At 43.6% G+C, this 19,046-nt stretch overlaps 1 protein-coding gene across 1 annotated transcript in view; it reads left to right on the top strand.

Annotated features, from left to right (window-relative positions):
- foxj3 (forkhead box J3) overlaps nt 1-17,871 on the top strand; it is a 98,876-nt gene extending 81,005 nt beyond the window's left edge. The window contains exons 6-12 of the mRNA XM_080727389.1: nt 3,515-3,643; nt 5,997-6,171; nt 8,853-9,338; nt 10,277-10,378; nt 11,878-12,069; nt 13,168-13,266; nt 13,968-17,871. Of these exons, the coding sequence (XP_080583515.1) occupies nt 3,515-3,643; nt 5,997-6,171; nt 8,853-9,338; nt 10,277-10,378; nt 11,878-12,069; nt 13,168-13,266; nt 13,968-14,080 (1,296 nt within the window). The 3' untranslated portion in view covers nt 14,081-17,871. The remainder of the gene's footprint in view (nt 1-3,514; nt 3,644-5,996; nt 6,172-8,852; nt 9,339-10,276; nt 10,379-11,877; nt 12,070-13,167; nt 13,267-13,967) is intronic.
- Nucleotides 17,872-19,046: the final 1,175 nt, after the last annotated feature.

Below are 19,046 nucleotides of genomic sequence, written 5' to 3'. Positions count from 1 at the left end.
GGGCGTCTTCACCGTAGGGTCTACGACGCAAGGCAAAACCGCGGAGCAGCGAGGTTTTTGACATGATCACACTTTATGGATGAGGGGTGGGTAAAAATAGATTTTGCGGTGGGAGACTTACAGCTAAAAGGCCCTTTTATGAGTTCATTACACATAACATTTATATTTCTGCGGTGCGCTGTTTTTGATTAGCATTGTCGGGTTGATTTTCAGACTATGCCTAAGCCCTCGTTCTTAGCTTCTCATTGAGTTCCCCCTTCACGCTAATGAACACTGGAGCCAAGCCCACACTGAGTGGTGGAAGGCTACAGTCGACTAATGAGCTTCTCTTACCCCACCACATCACATACACACTCAAACATACTTCTTTCCTCCCCCTCCCCCACTCTTCCTTACACAACATTGCCTGGATTCAGCGTCCCTCCGCCATCTCTTTTTTTGTTTGTTTGTGTTTTCTTTTAAATGGCTGCATCTCAGTCTCATCAGAGTGCTGTAAGCAGCCCCAGTTCCATTATTATTATCATAGTGGGATTGGAGGATGCCCTGGCTGGCTGGCTCGGCGTGTGAGTGTCCGGCTGGCTAGTGAGCCAGCCTGCTAATCACCCGCTCAGTCACGTCAGAAGAGGGAAGTTGGACAGTCTGGCTTTCCCAGTGTCCCCGACGTTGCCTCAGCAGCAGCAGCAGCAGGCTGTATTGCCTTAGCAGCAACCAACCACAGGCCTTTGCTCTAGCAGTGCAGCCCAGTGCCCTGTCTGTGGCACCGGGCAGGGCCGCACACACTTGAAACCAGTGGTTCTTAACCCATTGACCTGTGGCCGATTCTTACTTTACTTTACTTGACTTTACTTTATTTGTTTATTTAGACAGGACAGTACCAGTTCATGAACACAGAGATATTGACATATTGCAAGGAATATATACATATGTTCTCAGTGTAAACCAGCCGGAGTTAGCTAAGGCAAATTTTCATCCGTTTCCGATTCTTACAAATGTCTTCTATTAAAACACAGAAAAAAAGGTTTTTCTGTGTCGGGCTGGGCCCGGTCCCAGTTGAAACCAGTGGTTCTCAAACGTTTTCATGTCACCCATTTGGCCGCCGAATCTATAAAGAATAGCCAATCTACAAGCTGACTGCACAGTGCGAACTTGTAGAGCTGCCATTTCTGCTAAATTCTTGCCTATTATGCCTTGCCCAGAACAAGGACGCTGTGGAGTTCATGTGGTTTAAACGCCTGAGGGCTACTGTTGCTGTTGCTGCTGTATTGTCGTGCTGATCACAGAACCTGGCCTGTTCCACTCAGCATGTTGAGCTGCGGGCACACTCAGCCAAGGACAGACGGACAGACACAGACAGGCGCACGCACGCCTATGTGACCACTGATCTCAAACTGCCAGTGTACAGTCACACCGCCGCCGTTGCCGTACCACTCATCCTTGCACTCAACAAGGAAAAATAACCCTCCACATGTGTCTATTCTCTATGGAGCTCATTATATTAATCCATTTGGAACGGGTACACATAATGTGTATCATTCGAATTTTGACCCGATTCTATAAGTGTCTTTTGAATCCTTCTAAGATTTTCTGAAAAACCTATGTTTCTATGTCAGCAATCTGGCCAGCCATCGTCAAAGAAAAGGTCCTTTTCACTTAACTGGAGCTCAGTCAGTCTATTCTTGAAAGACTACTATGTCAGCGGTTCTCAAACCTTTTCATGTGAAGGACCCCCAAAATTATATGTATTTGGCCACGGACCCCTGATGGTAAGATTATTATATTCCATATGAAGACAGTTTTCCCCAATATATTAAAGTACTCGCACACAAGAAATGAGTCCACACCAGTGTAATTCCGTTTTCTGTCAGTTGTAATTGAAAGAATAGTTCAGAGTTCAAATTGTACAGTATGCAAGTACAGTACAACAAAATCACCCATCGTTGTTTCTCTGCCTATACAAAACATAACTTCACCGATATATGGAGTTACAGAATACATTAGTCACATTATGATTGGACAATTAAACATAACAATGGACATCAGAGGTTTTCGTGTAGTTGGGCCCAGTAGTAAGAAGGACAAATGTCAGATATGTCTTTGGCGTTATCCAATGTCCTGGGCAGTCTGACATTTATTGAGATATCATTTCCCTGGTCAACATCTTTGTACAGACCTGGAGTGGAGACATCTCGTCACGTGTAATTAGTTATTAGATCAAAACAAAATAACCTTGACACTTTTAAAACTGAAAGTGTTGTCTAACACTAAAATGTAATTTTATATTGATATCAATCAATCCTTATCCAACAACCCCCATCTCAAAATATTTAGTTCCAGGGACCCCCCCAGAAGCAAAATTTGAGTTACAAATGTTCGCTTTGAAAATACATATATTCAAAGATTTGCACACATTTTCACGACTTTTTCAAAAATAGCAGATCTACAAGCTCGCAGCGCGGCACTCGGTGCCGTGCTGTGAGCTTGTATATCTGCTATTTTTCACTGGTTAAAGCATTCAATAATTCTAGGCCTAAATGGGTTAATTAATCCAGACTGTTCTTCTTCCTATTGTCTTAATTGTGAGGCACTACTTTATTTGGGAAGGGTGGGAATGGCTGAGCCTTTTTTTTTTTTGTGCATAATTAACAATGTTGTTTTGATGTGCCTTGGTTGTTTCCGTTTTTTTTTTTTTTTTTTTTTTTCACAAGCTAATATTGAAAGGTCAGCGTCTCGGGTGCACCGAAGACCTTTTGTTAGAGCTGTCCCAAACCGATTTGCACTCCACGAGCAGATGTGTCTGACACCGTCGGTTGTGTGACCTTTTAGTCACGGGGTGCATCTCTCACCACCGGCGCTAACTTATCGTGTTCAGCAGGGGTCACTGACTGACTGTCTGTCTGCTCAGCCTCACGTACCAGGACTCCCAAACACCCTGTCACCTCTCAGGAAGAAAAGAAAAGAAAGAGAGACACAAAAAAAAAAACACTCTGCCAGCCATTACGGCAAGTTGATTCATGCGCTACGCACTCATGCAGAGGCATTAAATTCCCATACCCAATTACGTCGGTTAAGTATAGCCCAATGTTGCATTCCTAACTGTTTTTTTTTACCCCTCCCCAATCCATTATTCCACAGAAATGCTGACATACTATCAGTATGATAATGACTGTATAAGGCATAAGAACATGCTTATTATTGCATGTGTGTGTGTGTGTGTGTGTGTGTGTGTGTGTGTGTGTGTGTGTGTGTGTGTGTGTGTGCACTTTGAAATGCATGTGTACAGCGTGCCAGGGGATTGACAATGGCTGCACAGGAGGTAGTAAGCGTGTGTGTGTGTGTGTGTGTGTGTGTGTGTGTGTGTGTGTGTGTGCGTGTGCGTGTGCGTGTGCGTGCGTGTGCGTGTGCGCACGTGCGTGCACACGTGCGTGTGTGTGTGTGTGTACGCATAGCTGCAGCTCTAGTGTGCGTGTGCATGTGAGAATGAACACTAATGAAGGCATTTATTTATTTATTTCAGGTGGCGTTGTACAACACAGACCAGGAAGGCAGCGACAGCCCCAGAAGCAGCCTTAACAACAGCTTGTCTGACCAGAGTCTGGCGTCCGTCAATCTCAACAGTGTGGGCAGCGTGCACAGCTACACACCGGTAAGACCACTGTGGATGCTACATGCTAGCGCTGAGCAGTAATATCAATATTTTATTGATATTGTTGTGATACTGTATGATGCTACCAATCGTGATACGGTATGGTATAAGTTTTGTCTCTGTTCTACTTTCAAATTAGCAAAACATTGCCGATCTACAGGCTCAAAAGCTCTTTCTCTTTTATTTAGCTTTTTATGAAGGTCTTTGACAGATAAAATGTATGTCGTCACAATACGATATTGTAACAATTTTTATATTGAGGTATCTGGTGAAACGTATTGTGATATATGATGTTGTCCATCTCGCCCAGCCCTACTGCATTCATTCATGGCAGGAGCAGCTAATTTGCCCGTACCAGAATGCAATTTACACAATCCATTCTACGAGCATACGCTAGCCAACAACTGCTATTAACGTTGCACAGGCCCCAGGAGGGTCTGTTCAGATGGAGTCAGCCATAGACAGCAGCAGACCAAGGGATCAGGGCGGGCCTGCATTGGAGTGCAACATCAGAGGGGTGGGAGGGGGGGGCTAAGGGAAACGGAGCGATGCGCACGCTCCTGGAAGCCAGACAAAGAGAAGCGCTGCCTCTGATGTCCTCCCACCAGAGATGCCCCCTCTTTGGTGTGGTCCTCCCCGCATCCTAGAGTGCTCTCTGCTCCAGGCGCTGGGCATCGATCGGCCCAGCCTGATGGATGTGCTCTCTCTCAACAGCAGAAGCGGCGGCTCACAGCAGACACTCCGGCTTTATTATTGCCTCTTCACTCCACCAAGCCAGACCGTAGCCCTGCACTTAGACAGTCTGCCCACATCCAGGGCTCCAAACGTGCCAAGATATGAAATGGCATGTGCTGTCTTCTCGTACCACTACCAGGCCAATGGCAAGGTGAACACGGTTGAGGCCCTCACGGACGGTTGTGAAATCACGAAGGTTTCGACATCACTGCTTTGCCCATGTTAGATTTGATATTACTGACCCTTATCGCTAGAGGGGAATGCTTCTTGCATTTGCCCACTCGCAGAGCTAGTACATGACAATATTGATCACCCACACAAATTCATGCGTAAATGGATGCTTATTTGTACAAAGTGTTGATATTGATTTTGTTTTAAATACATTTTGCTAGGCCACCTGAGTATTGACTTTGTGTCCATTTGAGTTGCTCTCTTAATACTATGCGAGCCGAGGCGGCAAGAGCCGCACGACCCCATTATTGTCAAAGTCCTCCCAATGTTCTTCACAAGAGTTACTGTCACCTCTTTGGACAAACGACAAGGTACACGATTTGCTCCTTAAAAGACTGCTGCATTCATCGCATTGCTTTGAAGAATTACGTTGTGGTTCTCTTGTTTTCTTAGTATGTACAGTGTGTGGTCATATCTCTCAGCTGAAATGAACGTTGACTGTGTTAAATTAAATGGCGATTACATTACTCTTTATTCATTAGTGGCACTCCCAGCCGTCTGAGAATGTGTTGTAGGGCACTGTAGCGGCTTTATTTGATTTAGAAAACACAGATTTATGTGTTGTAGTCATTGTTTTGACTGACTGGAAAATAGAAAATCACCCCCATTAGCATTCCTCATTCCCTGTATTACTTTTTTTGAGCAGTGCTAACCGCTCCTACAGCTGGCTTTGTCTGTATATACATGTATGTCCTGTGTCTGTATGTATGTCCCTCCTCATCCCACATTGGCCAAGCTTCGAGGGACGCTTAATGACATTAACTCATAAATAGCACCGCTCACTTTACACTGGGTGTGATTCTTTTTATTGGGACTATTTTTGGTACTAGTTATGTTAGGCAAATGTATGTTGGTTATTTGTTCACATATGTTATGCGTGTTTAGATAGACATATATTGTAGCATGTTGTTTAGACAGATGCTAGGTTTGATCAACGTTGATGTATTTTAATTGGTATCCTAGTCACTTAACTAGCACTTAACTCATTTTAGGCTCTAATTTTTTTTAATAGTGAAAATAGCAGATGTACAAGCTCATAACGCACTGCAAGCTATTTTTGCATGCCACCATTGTACAACAAATAATACAGGGTAATTCATTTCGTATATATATATATATATATATATATATATATATATTTTTTTTTTTTTTTTGTTTTTTGTTTTTTTTGTCCATTCATTGCTATAGGAAAATAAAGTAGATTATTTGACCCATCTGCTGTGCATTAGCAAGATTAAGTTGGTTATTGGTTCTAAATATCTGTTTCAGTATTATTTTCGGTTAATTGCTCAGCCCTAGTTAAACGTCACAATCGCCTGTTTTACATACTACTTTAACATGGCTTTGTCATGTTGTCTCCCTCCACCCCCCACCCCCCCTTCATTAGGTGAGCAGTCACCCAGAACCTGTGTCTCAGTCCATGAGTCTGCAGCAGCCCCCGCAGCCCCAGTACAACATGCCAGAGCGGGACAAGCAGCTCCTGTTCTCCGACTTTGAAGATCTCAGTGCCTCCTTCCGCAGCCTTTACAAGTCTGTCTTTGAGCAGTCCTTCAGCCAACAGGGTGAGTGTCCTTACCCCTTTACCAGAGACGGAGCTGTACTGGCTCCTTTTATTGTTGAGGGAACGTGCTGGACAGGGATGTCGCACCAAATTCTGGGCCCTGGATACAAGGATTCACTGTGGGGCCCCTGTGCTTTAACAATTGAAAGATAGCAGATATGCCGCGCTGTGAGCTTGTAGATCTGCTATTTTTGAAAAATCTTGAAAATCTTTGAATATTTCAAATCCTTCTAAGGTTTTTTGAAAAAAAAAAAAAAACTATGTTTCTATGTAATTGGTGCTCAAACTTTTTCATGTTTATTTGGCCACGGACCCCATCTCAAAATATTTAGTTCCAGCGACCCCCCAGAAGCAACATTTGAGTTACAAATGTTCACTTAAAAAATAAAAATACATATATTTTCACACATTTTCCAGACTTTTCAAAAATAGCAGATCTACAAGCTCGCAGCGCGGCACTCTGCTTTTATATCTGCTATTTTTCAATAGCTAAAGTTACTAGGGCCCCTCCACCTTGGGCCCTAGTAACTCAGTCCCACCCCCCTTGTGACGCCCCTGTTGCTGGAACTGGATTACTCCGTATGAGTTCCATCCTAATGCTGGTTTGGTCTTAGCAGCTGGAGTCTTTAGGCACTAATTAAGTTTGCTGAGTTCAATGAGTAGTTATTCAATAGGCTGGCTGGCCTGCAGTGCAAATCTATATAGGGTATTTACATGGTCCGTGGCCACCCCCGCAAGGACAGGCTCATTCCGAGCTGCACGTTCAGAGTTCATGTGTCTAATATTTTAGTCGGGGATGTGTGTGTGGGGGTGGGGGGGGGGGGAGTTACTGCAGATAATAAATTGTTCTGTTAGAATTAATACGTAATTCATCCTGCTTTTCATTTTTTGCTCTAAACATGAAATCAGTTTTTTTGCATGTAGGCTGCATTTCATTAGATGAGTAAAAGAGGTCACATCCAGCTTCAAACCTCAGTAAATCTGCTAGATTGGAGCTCATTTTTCATATTGATGGTGAGTTCATATGATGTATTGCATAGGGCTGGGGTGAGCGCGGCTTTTCCAAAAGCCAGCCAGTCCATTTTAGACCTAAATGCTTTTTGTTTTGTAATCTGATTGACTGATAACCAAAGAGCACTTGACAAGCGGTTTATGAGTAGACAAAGCCTTCCTTGTATAACCTACTTTCACAAATCAAATGTATTTCAATGCTAATATTTTCAAAGTATTTCCTCTGCCTTTAATCTATTATCTATGTTTCATTAGTTGAAAGTTGTTACATTTTTATGTGCATAAAAGTAAAATCTCTTAGTCAGACAAGCCCTAGCAATTAAAAAGCGTAAATAATCGAGCGAGAGGATTTCACACTCTGCCGCTGTAGACAGTGAGCTAATTCACTGGCTTTGATAATAGGTAATGAGCTCGCATTATTATTCTGGGGCTGCGTTAATTGCTTTCTGTATTTCCCCAGTTGGACAATGGGCTTTCTGTGCTGATAAGAGATGCACCTTTGTCACCCCTGCAGTGCGTGTTATGTGCCGATTGCGGAGGTTGCGGGGCTGGAGTCAGCTCTAAAAGCACTCCAGTGAAATAGGTTTACCGTGCCAAACCCATGAAGGACAGGGCCTCTTAAGAACCCCCCCACATGCAAATGATTGCTGCTGGGTTTGCAGATGTTCATGCTAGCAGCAGCCGTGCATGTTCAGAAACGGCATCGATACAATGCAATTGTGAAAGACAGAGTTGTTTTCTATCTGGAGAGGAGAGGAGAGGAGAGGAGGAGGCTGTGGCTAAGCCATGTGAACCTCAGAGACACAAGTGATGCTGAGTCATTCCCTGAACTACGTGCAACAAAATGGCAGCTGGTCTGTCTCAAGGGAAGAGCTCCTTAACCACATGAACCCTAGCCGTCCCTGCACCAGAATTCATATGGTTTGGGTTCTATGCAACACGTTGTGAGTTTGTGCATTGTATATTGTCTCTTTTTCTCAAATATATTTAGTGTAGAGGAAAAAAGGAGGGAGCCTAGTATAAACCCTTGGGGGACTCCAGTCAACTAAGATCTGTATGTAGGGCAAGGGTCTTCAACAGGGGGTTCGGGACCCTTAGGGGGTCCTCAGAGTTACTACAGGGGGTCCTCCAAATCTTTGTGTGATAGAAAAGAAAAAGAAATTCTTAACCAGATTCTGAGAACTTTGGCCAAAAATTGCAGATCTACAAGCTCACAACGCCTCGCGCTGAGAGGCGTTGTGAGCTTGTAGATCGGCTATTTTCGGCAAAGAGGTTTGTTTGGTGTAGAGGGGAGAAGTATTGACAGTTCAAGTGGTTAAATATCTGAAAACACAAATTGACATGAATCCAAAATACCCTTATGATTGTTCTGGCAAACAATGAAACGATATGGAATCTTTGACAAGGTTGTGGGGGTCCCTGCTTCATCTCTCTGTCAACTAAGGGGTCCTTGGCCTGAAAACGTTGAAGGACTGCTCAAAAGGGTACAAGTGAAGTCCTCATCCTCTTATTGGAAGACGTGAATGCACATTCAGTCCACTGATTGCTTTTGCATGTGGATCTCCTTCCTTCCCTTTTCGTCTCGTGCACTGAAAGTGCACCGCTTGAATTTGTCTCCTACTCAGAGCGTCCCATGAAGCTAACCGTGTGTGTTGTTCCTCTGCTCCCCAGGTCTGATGGGCATTCCAACGGATTCCTCCCAGCAGACCCACACCTCCTGCTCCTATCAGCATTCTCCCAGTGGCACTATCAGCACCCAGAACAGCCTGTCCAACAACCACCCCAACAGCCACCCCAACAGCCACTCCAGCGGCGGCGGCCAGGTGCCCCTGTCCCACCCCGCCCAGCAGGCCCACCCCGGCCACGGTTCCCCGCACACGCAGCACATCCCCCCGCAGCACGGCGGCCCGCACAGCCAGCACGGCCAGCACAGCCAACACGCCCAGCACAGCCAACACCAACAACAGCACCCGCAACACTCCCAGCACCCCCAGCAGCACGGGCAGCACCCGTCGCAGCACCCGTCCCACGGCCAGCACGCGCCACACCCCGGGCAACACGCGCAGCACAGCCAACATCCCTCCCAGCACGGACAGCAACACCAGAGCCTCTCCCACCAGCCCCATCCTGCCCAGCAACAGATGGCCTGCAACGCAGGTAAGACCCAAGTGCTCGCCCCTTCCGACACTCCTCCGGATCCTGTCCAGGCAGCCTTCATCACATTGCTTTTCCATCCTCCTCCTCCTCCTGTTTCACCTCCTCTTCCTCCGCACCTCCCACCTTCACCACCCTCATTCTCTCACCTTGTTTGTTTCAAACACACACACACACACACACACACATGCACACAAACATACATAAGCCGTGTACTAGGAATACACAGAAAACCCTGTTAGTCGCATTTGGATTGGGTCGGGGATCAGCACGGATCATTTGCTGTGCGTGACGGTATTGAGTTCTAGTCTCTTGGCCGCTGAACAGTAAATCATCATCTGATTTATGCCGGGTTTTTATTCCAGTAATGAGAACAAAGCCATGCTGCATTCAGAGGCTGGAAGTACAGGAGGGCTTTGCAGGGTCAACTGGCTCCTCCTGGTGGCCAAAACCCAGTACTGTTTTCTGGTCTGGAGCCTGACCAGCTTGCTGTATTTGACATTGTGTTAGATCAGGGTTCCCCAATTAGTTTTCCCCAAGGGCCGAATTATGTCTAGGGTACCAAGCCGAGGGCCACAACATTGCAGGGGGCGACGGTGGCGTTCCCGCTACTCCAGCGACAGTTTTTGTCGTTGTCGGGTGAAAATCTTGTATGTCCAAAACCGTTCATTTTGAATTTATCATTTTAAAAATGATTTAAACTAGTGAAAACAGCCTCCAACAATTTGGAGATACGAAATTTCCACCCGACAATGACGATATACTAGTGTTGTTGCTGCTCTTATACCACCATTATTACTGGGGTTGGTGTGGGCCAGACAGTAGCCCCCCGCGGGCCGCAAATGGCCCGCGGGCCGCCTATTGGGGAACCCTGTGTTAGATGTTTTTACAGAGGATCCTGTGCTATTAAAACTAAACTAAACTGATGTGTGCGCCTGCAGGTCTGCCCTCTGACTGGTACCCCAATCTGGATGCACTGAAAGAAAGCTGCCGTATCGCCAGCAGCTATAATTGGGCTGACGTTGACCTGTCACCTTTCCAAGGTACCGTTTGGAAAGTAGTCATGCGTGTGTTGCTGCATTTATGTACATTTAAGGCACAAACACACACCCAATATCCAGTGATGGAAAAAGTACCCACAGTTTTTACTTACGTAAAAGTATCAATACTGTGATGTGGAAATACTCTGTTACAAGTAAAAGTTCCGGAATTCAACATTTACAAAAGTACAAAAGAATTGGTGTCAAAATGTACTTGTATGTAGAAAGTACTCTTTATGCAGAATGTCCCATTTCATAGGTTTTCAAATGTATAAATGATATACAAGTCTTTTGAAAATAGCAGATCTACAAGCTCACAATGCGTCGATGCGACACGTTGTGAGCTTGTAGATCGGCTATTTTCAAAATTGCTGAAATGTTGAAGTGGTTATGGTATGTTTTGTGATAATATTAAATCAAAATCTACAAAGTAACTAAAGTTTTGAAATACATGTTGTGTAGTAAAAGTACAGTATTTGGATCCGAGGGGTAGGGGAGTAGAAGTAAAAGTTTGGAAATTGGAAAAGATCCTCAAAAGTGTACTTTACAGTACAGTACTTGTGTAAATGTACTTAGTTAGACCACTGCCAATATCTAATGATCGACTTGGCTCCGAATGAAGAAGGAAATAAGAATGGTCTTTTATCGTAATTGCTTTTGTCAATCAGCTGTTGACAAACTTTTGGATCCAAATAAAATGACATTGGGAGCTAGAAGCTGATATGCTGTGCTGTACTGTTAGTGAACTGGCTTTTGATGGAGTGCAGAAAGGTTGACACCGTCGTGTTGATTAAGAGTTTAATTAAAAGCAGCTCTTCAATTACATAACTGAGCCTTCAAGTTTAATTACCAAACCATCAAGCTCAGCAGGTCAGTTTATCCAATTACAGTATACTGTAGGATTGCAGGGTAGAATGTTGAAGATATTACACACACAAGAAGCTACTCCTACACTGTATAATATATTATTGAATAGACGAGTGAGTGTATATGTTAGGTTCTCCGTTTCTGAATTTCGCTGGCTATCATTTAAAACAAGGGTCTTCAACAGGGGGTCCTGGACCCCTAGGGGGTCCTCAGAGTTACTACAGGGGGTCCTCCAAATCTTTGTGTGATAGAAGAATAAAATCTCCTTTTTAGCCAGATTCTTAACCAGATTCTGAGAACAAGCTCACAACGACACAAATTGACATGAATCCAAAAAAAACACTAATGACTGTGGTGTCAAACAATGAAACGATAAGGAATCTATGACAAGGTTTTGGGGGTCCCTGTTTCATCTCTCTCTCTCAACTAAGGGGTCCTTGGCCTGAAAACGTTGAAGATCTCTGATTTAAAACATTTTTGACCATGAAAGAATGCAGCGACAAATATTGAAAGAGATGATTGTTGTGTGTGTGTGTCTGTGTGTCTGTGTGTGTGTGTCTGTGTGTGTGTCTGTGTGTCTGTGTGTGTGTGTCTGTGTGTGTGTCTGTGTGTCTGTGTGCGCGCGTGCAACCCAGGACTGAAGGAGAGCATGAGACAAGCGGAGCTGAACAACTGGTCGCTGGAACCCACCCAGATCGCAGACCTCTGCTCGTCAATTAATCAATTCTTTGCCCGCACTGGCGTAATCCAGCCACAGGGGTCAGTGCAGCCTTCTGTATGCCATGGCTCCATGCACCCCAGCAAGCCCAGCCAGCACCTCAACACAGGTGTGTCACCCACCCCCTCTTAAAAAAAAACACTACTACCTCAATAGGCTCTATGCATATACGCCATTTTGTTCTACTTCCGGGTGTCTTTCGACTTCCTTCACAGGTGTTACTGATGATACTAATGAAGGCTGTTTAATTTATTGTGCTGTGTTTCTTTAATTTCAAGGACCCCCATAACTCTGTACAAATGGAATCAACAAATGGAATCAAATGGACCCTTGCAGGTCCATTTGCTTCCATTTGTACACTGTCAGAGTTACACACCTGTATGGGACATTTGGAACCCACTCAAGGACACTTTGAGACCCACTGGTGTAGCAGAGTGTTGCAGTGAGCCAACATGCACAATATCAGCACCCTGACTCTGTTTGACCAGAATGGAACAGACCCTTCATTAGTATCATCAGTAACACCTGTGAAGGAAGTCGAAAGACACCCGGAAGTAGAACAAAATGGCGTATATGCATATAGCCTATTTGAAGTATACCATTACGACGCCGTCGGGTGGAAACCTTGTATGTCCAAAATCGTTTGTTTTGTATTTGAGGCGTTGTGTGCTTGTAGATCTGCTATTTTCACTAGTTTTGTGCGATAGTATTGTATGATGAAGCAGGGCTTTACTTTAAGAAAAGAACATACACATTTGAAACGTTTCTGCCCGACTGTGACAATTTATACTGTGTGACATTATCAAGGTACTGATTTGGAGAGAGATTTATTAAGACAATAAATGATTGTATACTGCAGTGGTTCCCAAAGGGATTCCCGTCTTGGGATTTCTTGCCCACCACACATTATTATTGCAATAAATACAACTACTGTATATTTCGAACTAGTAGCCCAGGGGCAAATAACCGCCGGGCACCAAATACCCACCAGGGGTCTGACATTGTTTTGTGCATCGGCCACCATGCAAATAGCCACCCGGCAAAAATACGGTATAAGAAAGGTTATTCTTTTTTAATGTACTATTGTATTGCAAGTCTATTTAGATTTTGACCATTGGTGTTCCTTGGGCTCAAACCTTTTGAGCCAAAGATTGTAGTGGATGTCATCCAAGATAATTAATTAACTGAGGCTTTGTTTTCTTCACAGGAAATCTCTACATGGACTCCAGACAAAGCTTGTCAATGATGGGCCCCCCGGGATACCCCCACATGCCCCCCATGAGCAGTGCAGGACCCACAATGACAGGTGCTGAGACAACCAGTTATCAATGAAATGTACCACTAAGCGTATTGTCAGTGTAAAAAAGCCCACAGCACGTTGTGAGCTTGTAGTCAACCAAGTGAAGGGTTTAAAGCCAGGTTCAGTCGTTTGCCGTCCTCGGTAGCTGTCGATATCTGTGTGGTAGTGATGATCGGGGGAAATACTCCACAGTAGAGTGGACCTCTAGTCTGCTACTGGTGCAGAAGCAAGCCTAATTAAGCCATTTGCCCGTTGCACATTTGAACTAGATATCATATTCTCAATCTCAACTCTTAACTCCTATACCAATTGATCAACTCCAAAGCAAAGATAGCGGCTAGCGCAATGTTTTGTTTAGGTGAGAGAAAACTCTCGTGTTGCCAGATTCTGGGAGTGAAACAAACGACCAGGTCTTTGAGAACAAGCCCAAAAGAAGCGATCAGTTTCACCATTTGAGGCTTATTACATCAGCTTGGAAAACAAGCCCAAAGTCGCAGACCTGGCAACACTGGCATGCTGTTCAGGCCAGCGTTTCAGACTACTTTTCTAGCGCAAAAACAATGTTCTGTTGGTTTGTGCTGAACTAAAAATGCTAGTCTGTTGCACATCTCTTGGAGTTGGAAAGAGTTTCTTGTAGTCTGTTTGGTGGAGAGTCACCTTAAGACGGTGGGTTACTATAATATGTGCTTCTTTGACTCTCCTCATAGGACACCATGCGCAGATGAACCAGCAGCACATGATCCCGTCTAGAAACTTCCAGATGCATCGTATGCCAGCCGACGACATCCAGGACGACTTTGACTGGGACTCCATTGTCTAGGCCAGAAAACCTCCCCTTTGAAAAGAGGAGGCAAGCAACGGGGGCGGGAGGAGCAGAGTGAGAGGAGGCGCAAAGCTGAGCTGAACCTGGCCTGCGGGAGGAGAAGGAAGACAGGGCGGCGGCCATCGTGGGTGGGACACCGGAAGGACATTTGACACTTTTTGGGAGACAGGGAGAGACGGACAAGACTTCTGACAGAGTCCTGACATTTTTACAGACAAAAAAACGAAACCGTACAAAAAAAAAAACACACAACAAAAAAACAATTTTACTTTGAAGACAATCATATTTAGTCGGACATGTTTTAAGTGATGGCTCACGTTCTTGTCGGGAGACAAGTGGCACACATCCATGTCTAAACCACATGTTCCTCAACACCTCAGCCGGCCCCCTGTCCCCGTCCGTAGCCAGCAGCAGCAGCAGCCTCCTAACGCCACGCCCACCCTCCTCGCTCTTTAACTGTTGTGTGATTTGAGCGACTTGTTCGGCTTGTAATCTTTCTCGTGTTGACATTGGCCTCAGCTGCCTCTTGGATGAGTTTCTCTCATAGTTTTTTATTTTTTCCCTTCCTCCCAATTTTTATTTTATTTGATGTTTTGTTTTGTTTTTTTAGGAAACGCAGGCCGCCTTTTATTGAGTAAAATGTGATGGAGGTTGTTGGTCACTTTTGGGAGGACTCGCGTCCTCATATTGGGGGGTGTTTTGGTGGTAATGTGAGGTTTACAGTAGCTGAGGGTATGAACAGGGTGTGTAGTGTTTAACCGGGCTTGATTAAAAAAAATATACATATATAAAAGATACAATTAAGTTAAAAGTGAAATAATGGGGGGTAAAAGAGATCACAAAAAGGTGTCATCCTCTTAGTGAGCTGTTATCCTAGATCCAACCCATCTGGTCCAGCTCATTGCAGCCAGCTACAGTAGCTGTGGGAAAACAGTGATTTAAAAAAATATATATACAGTATATTTAGTATGTACTGGCGGTATTTTTGTTTATTGTTTGTTTTCAGAGTCTCAAGTACTCTGATATGTGTGGATCTGATGTGTGTGAGTGGATGGTGATCGCCGAGAAATCGGACCACGATTTTGTGTCCCTTTTTGATATGCAGTCATTCACCTCCCCCCACCCAAGTAAGTTCTTCATGTTTGCTACAGCAATCAGCACCTCTTGAAAAGTGGATGTGTTATAACCTGAGCCATGATATACTTTAAGCCACATTTTTAAAGGGAAAGGCTGTGGATTATTACAAGTCCAGCTAAACGCTAAACAATGCCCCCTACTGGCACAGATGTTTTCACGCCAGCGTTTTTTTGCCCTAGACCCTGATCATAAACATAAATCATAAACAAGGCTTGTGCAAGATGGTGGAACATGAAACAATTATCCTGGTAAATGAATGCAAACTCTGTACCGATGTGATGTTCAGAGCAGAGACGAGCACAGCCAACAGATTCTACCGGGAGTCAATTTCTCACAAACAAAGCTGGTGTGAAGATTCCTGAGCGGATGATTGGATAGTAGATTGGTAGGCCTGGCTTCAGAATGATCCCAAACTTTCTCTATCTAAAGGTTGTGAATGCATTTATTAATCATGAAGTGTCTTTACTTGGTATGTCTATTCCCTAAAATGCGATAGGGAAGTAATTTACATCCCAAATCATCAATTGTGGCTATTTGCCTTCTCTTGCCTACAGTTCTCATTATGCTGTATGTCTGCTACTCAGTCAAATCAGACATCTAAATTACATCTTTCTTTCTCTAATTTGCCTATTTTTGGTTGTTGTGACAGAATCACAGATAGGTAAAGAATTTGCTATTATACAATCATAACAGAATGAGAAATGTGTCTTTATACGGTGCGTTTGATTGTGTGTGTATGCGTGTACGTATGCACGCACATGTACGTATGCATGTGTGGGTGTGTTTTGATTTTATTGTGATTTTTAGGGCTATGATTGATTGCTGCAATCATCTCTTATGCTATCTATGAGCACAACAAACCGATGCACAAAATGATGATAAAGACAGATTTGAGACATATGCATTTTTTGTAGGAAGGGTTTTGCATGCAGAGCACTGAGACATTTAGTGGTGCTGGAAACCTGTCCTCTCTGTCCCTATACTGAGCAGCTCCACAGTCACACAGGTGCTGTTCTCGTAAGGCACTATGTTCAAAGCCCTTTGCACACTTTCATATTTGATGATTTTAACTTTTAGAACACTTCGCTGGATCGGGGACTCCAGTAGTAACTATAGTTTTCATTTCATAATTGAATGACAATCATGGCTTTTTGTTGAAGGTATCACATATCTTGGTTGTTTTTGAAAAAGGCACTTTTTTTTAAGTTTCATGTGTTCAAATAGTTGGATATGCCTGTACTTCAGGACACATAGTTATGTGCTTCTTTGGAGCTAGAACTGTCCCATATCACGTTGAGGCCAGCCAAATCTAGTGCTGTGCAGGTAAAGTCTAGTTCTCTGGATGATAATGCCATTCTTTTATATTTTATTTTATATCTTTTAAGCTAATATTTTCTTTCCCCCTAGCATTCATAATTTATGGTTCTCTTCTGCTGCTCCGACAGTAAAGCCTAATTTATATGCGATGCATTCTTCTCTTGAAAATAATTTATTTTTCGGCGAGCAACGCGGTTGTACAACGATAAATTTGGCTTAACGGAGTATTGAGGTCTCTTTCTACTGTATTGTCTGTATTCCAGAACATAGGACATCTGTATGTGGCATATCGCCTTGCCTGTGGAAATCAGTCATTTACATTTTTAAGCTTTGTTCAGCAGCTAGAATTGATGAATCAGACACCCAAAAAGGGCAGACAGAATGACCCAAATCGGTTAATAGATTCTGGAGCTATGCGTAAAGACAGTGGTGACTGAAGAATGAGTGTGCTTTAGTTAGGAGACTTGGAAACTTTTTAATAGGGAACATCTTGACAGGCCCTGGTTGGTGTGAAGGTTTGGTGGGTTACAATTCTTCCAGGTGAAGATTGTGATGACGCTGTAAGCTACAAGAGAGGAGGAAAAAAACAGCTTGAGTCCACACTAACCCACGGGAGAGTTGAGTGAATGGATGCGGCTAAAAGCGGAAAAAACGTAAACAATGACTGGATCACAATTTTGTGTTGTGTGTGTATGTGCGCGTGTGTGGCTGTGTGAGCAGATTCAGTTGCTTTTTAAAGACAATTATTATTTTTTAAATACCGTTGGAGGTAAACCTGCCAGAGAGATTACCATGATGATAAGAAAAAAAAGGAAAACAAAATAGCCTTGTTACAATATGGGAGAGAACTGCCAACAAGTACTGCTGATTGAGGCCTATTTTATTCAGTGCTGGTGTGTCGATGTGCTTCTTGTAAATATATGTCTTTTCAATCATCCCTTTTTCCTCTTGGGGGTGGGGCATCAAGGCGCGGGTGTTATTCATGAAAGAGAGGAGGAAAAAGAATAGAGTATTTTGTTATTGTCCGATGAGAGGGTGACACAGTATGTATATATCTATATTGTATATATGTGATGAAAATGCGTTGGCTTTTTGTGTGACACTACCTTTTACCTGTACTATGGTTCTACATTCAGTGTTTCAATGTTGATAATATATATATTTTTTGTTCCGTTTTCCGTTTTATTTTGATTTTTGTCTTTGTCATTTCTTGTATTTGTTTTCCTTTTTTCTCCTTTATGTCTTTTTTTGGTTATTGCACGGTTTATTACTTTTGCTGTCCAATGAGGTGACACAGCTACTCTTTGTATTGGTTTAGTGATGTAAAATAACTCAAGTGTTATTAGAATTGTCAATACCACCCCAACCCACCCTCGTCCCACCCCCAGCCCACCCCCCGTTCCCAATATGCATGAATGGCACTTAAAAGAAATAAAATATGTTAACTTCACTGTGGAATAGTGTGGTGTTTGTGAGGTTTTTTCACCCCCCTCCCCTGTAGCCGTCATTCTGAACATACTGTGCTTGGCTCATATTTCAGACATGTACCGACTTCAACAGCAGATGTAGCTGTTACACACAGTAAGCAAAGATGCCATTAGTCAGTTCAGCTTATGTTGTATATATTATTTCCTTTCCTTTACTCAGGCACTGTCTATCTCCGTAACATCAAAGTCAATCCTGGCCTTTGCTGGGCAGATATTTCAAATGCTCTTTTTCACAAGGTTGACTCATGAATAGGATTTATGATTGTGTGTGTGCGTGTGTGGTGGGGGGGTTCAGTGCCTCTGAGGTAGTCGTCAGGACATACAGTACATACATGTAAAGTGTTATGTTATACCCTACCCAGCACTCCCAAGACTCTCCCTTAGCATGTAATGTCCATACATAGCCTCTGATAGCCTCCACACGGACACACCACTTCATGCCTATTGCAATAAACCTCCAACACATCTTCAGGCCACAGGAGAAGTACAACAAATTGAGGGATATTTCCTTGTGATAGGAGTCAGTGGCGCTGACTCTCGATTGCTCTGTTGCAGTGTGTGTGTGTGTGTGTGTGTGGCATTGCTTCCACATTGACTCCAGTTCAAGAGGACATCATGTTCAAAGCTACTCTTCTGCTTCAGCTGGCTCTGGTCCTGACTGTGCAACTGTGCTCAACTGCTCCCATAAGTAAGCCATTTCCTCAGAAACCTGTACTTATAGTATGTGTCATAGTGGCTATTGCGATGTGCTTCAGTTTAAGGGTAGGACAGAATGGTTAGTTAGACCACTGGTTACCAAGCACTGGGTCGGGACACGTTTTTATGGGTCCCTTAATTTTTTATCCTACATTTGTTTTTATTATTTCAAAACATTTTCAAAAAATAAATGTATTAATACATAAACGAAAAAATCAGACAACAAATGTTTAAGAAGTAGTGAAAATAGTGCAGCGCAAAGTGACGCATTGTGAGCTTGTAGATCTGCTGTTTTCACTAGTTTGGGTCCCGGACAAATGTCTAAT

Source organism: Nannobrachium achirus (genome assembly GCF_963921795.1).
Source record: "Nannobrachium achirus genome assembly, chromosome: 6".
Classification (NCBI taxonomy): domain Eukaryota; kingdom Metazoa; phylum Chordata; class Actinopteri; order Myctophiformes; family Myctophidae; genus Nannobrachium; species Nannobrachium achirus.
Note: the sequence above shows the minus strand (reverse complement) of the source record. Positions and strands in the feature narration are given on the sequence as shown.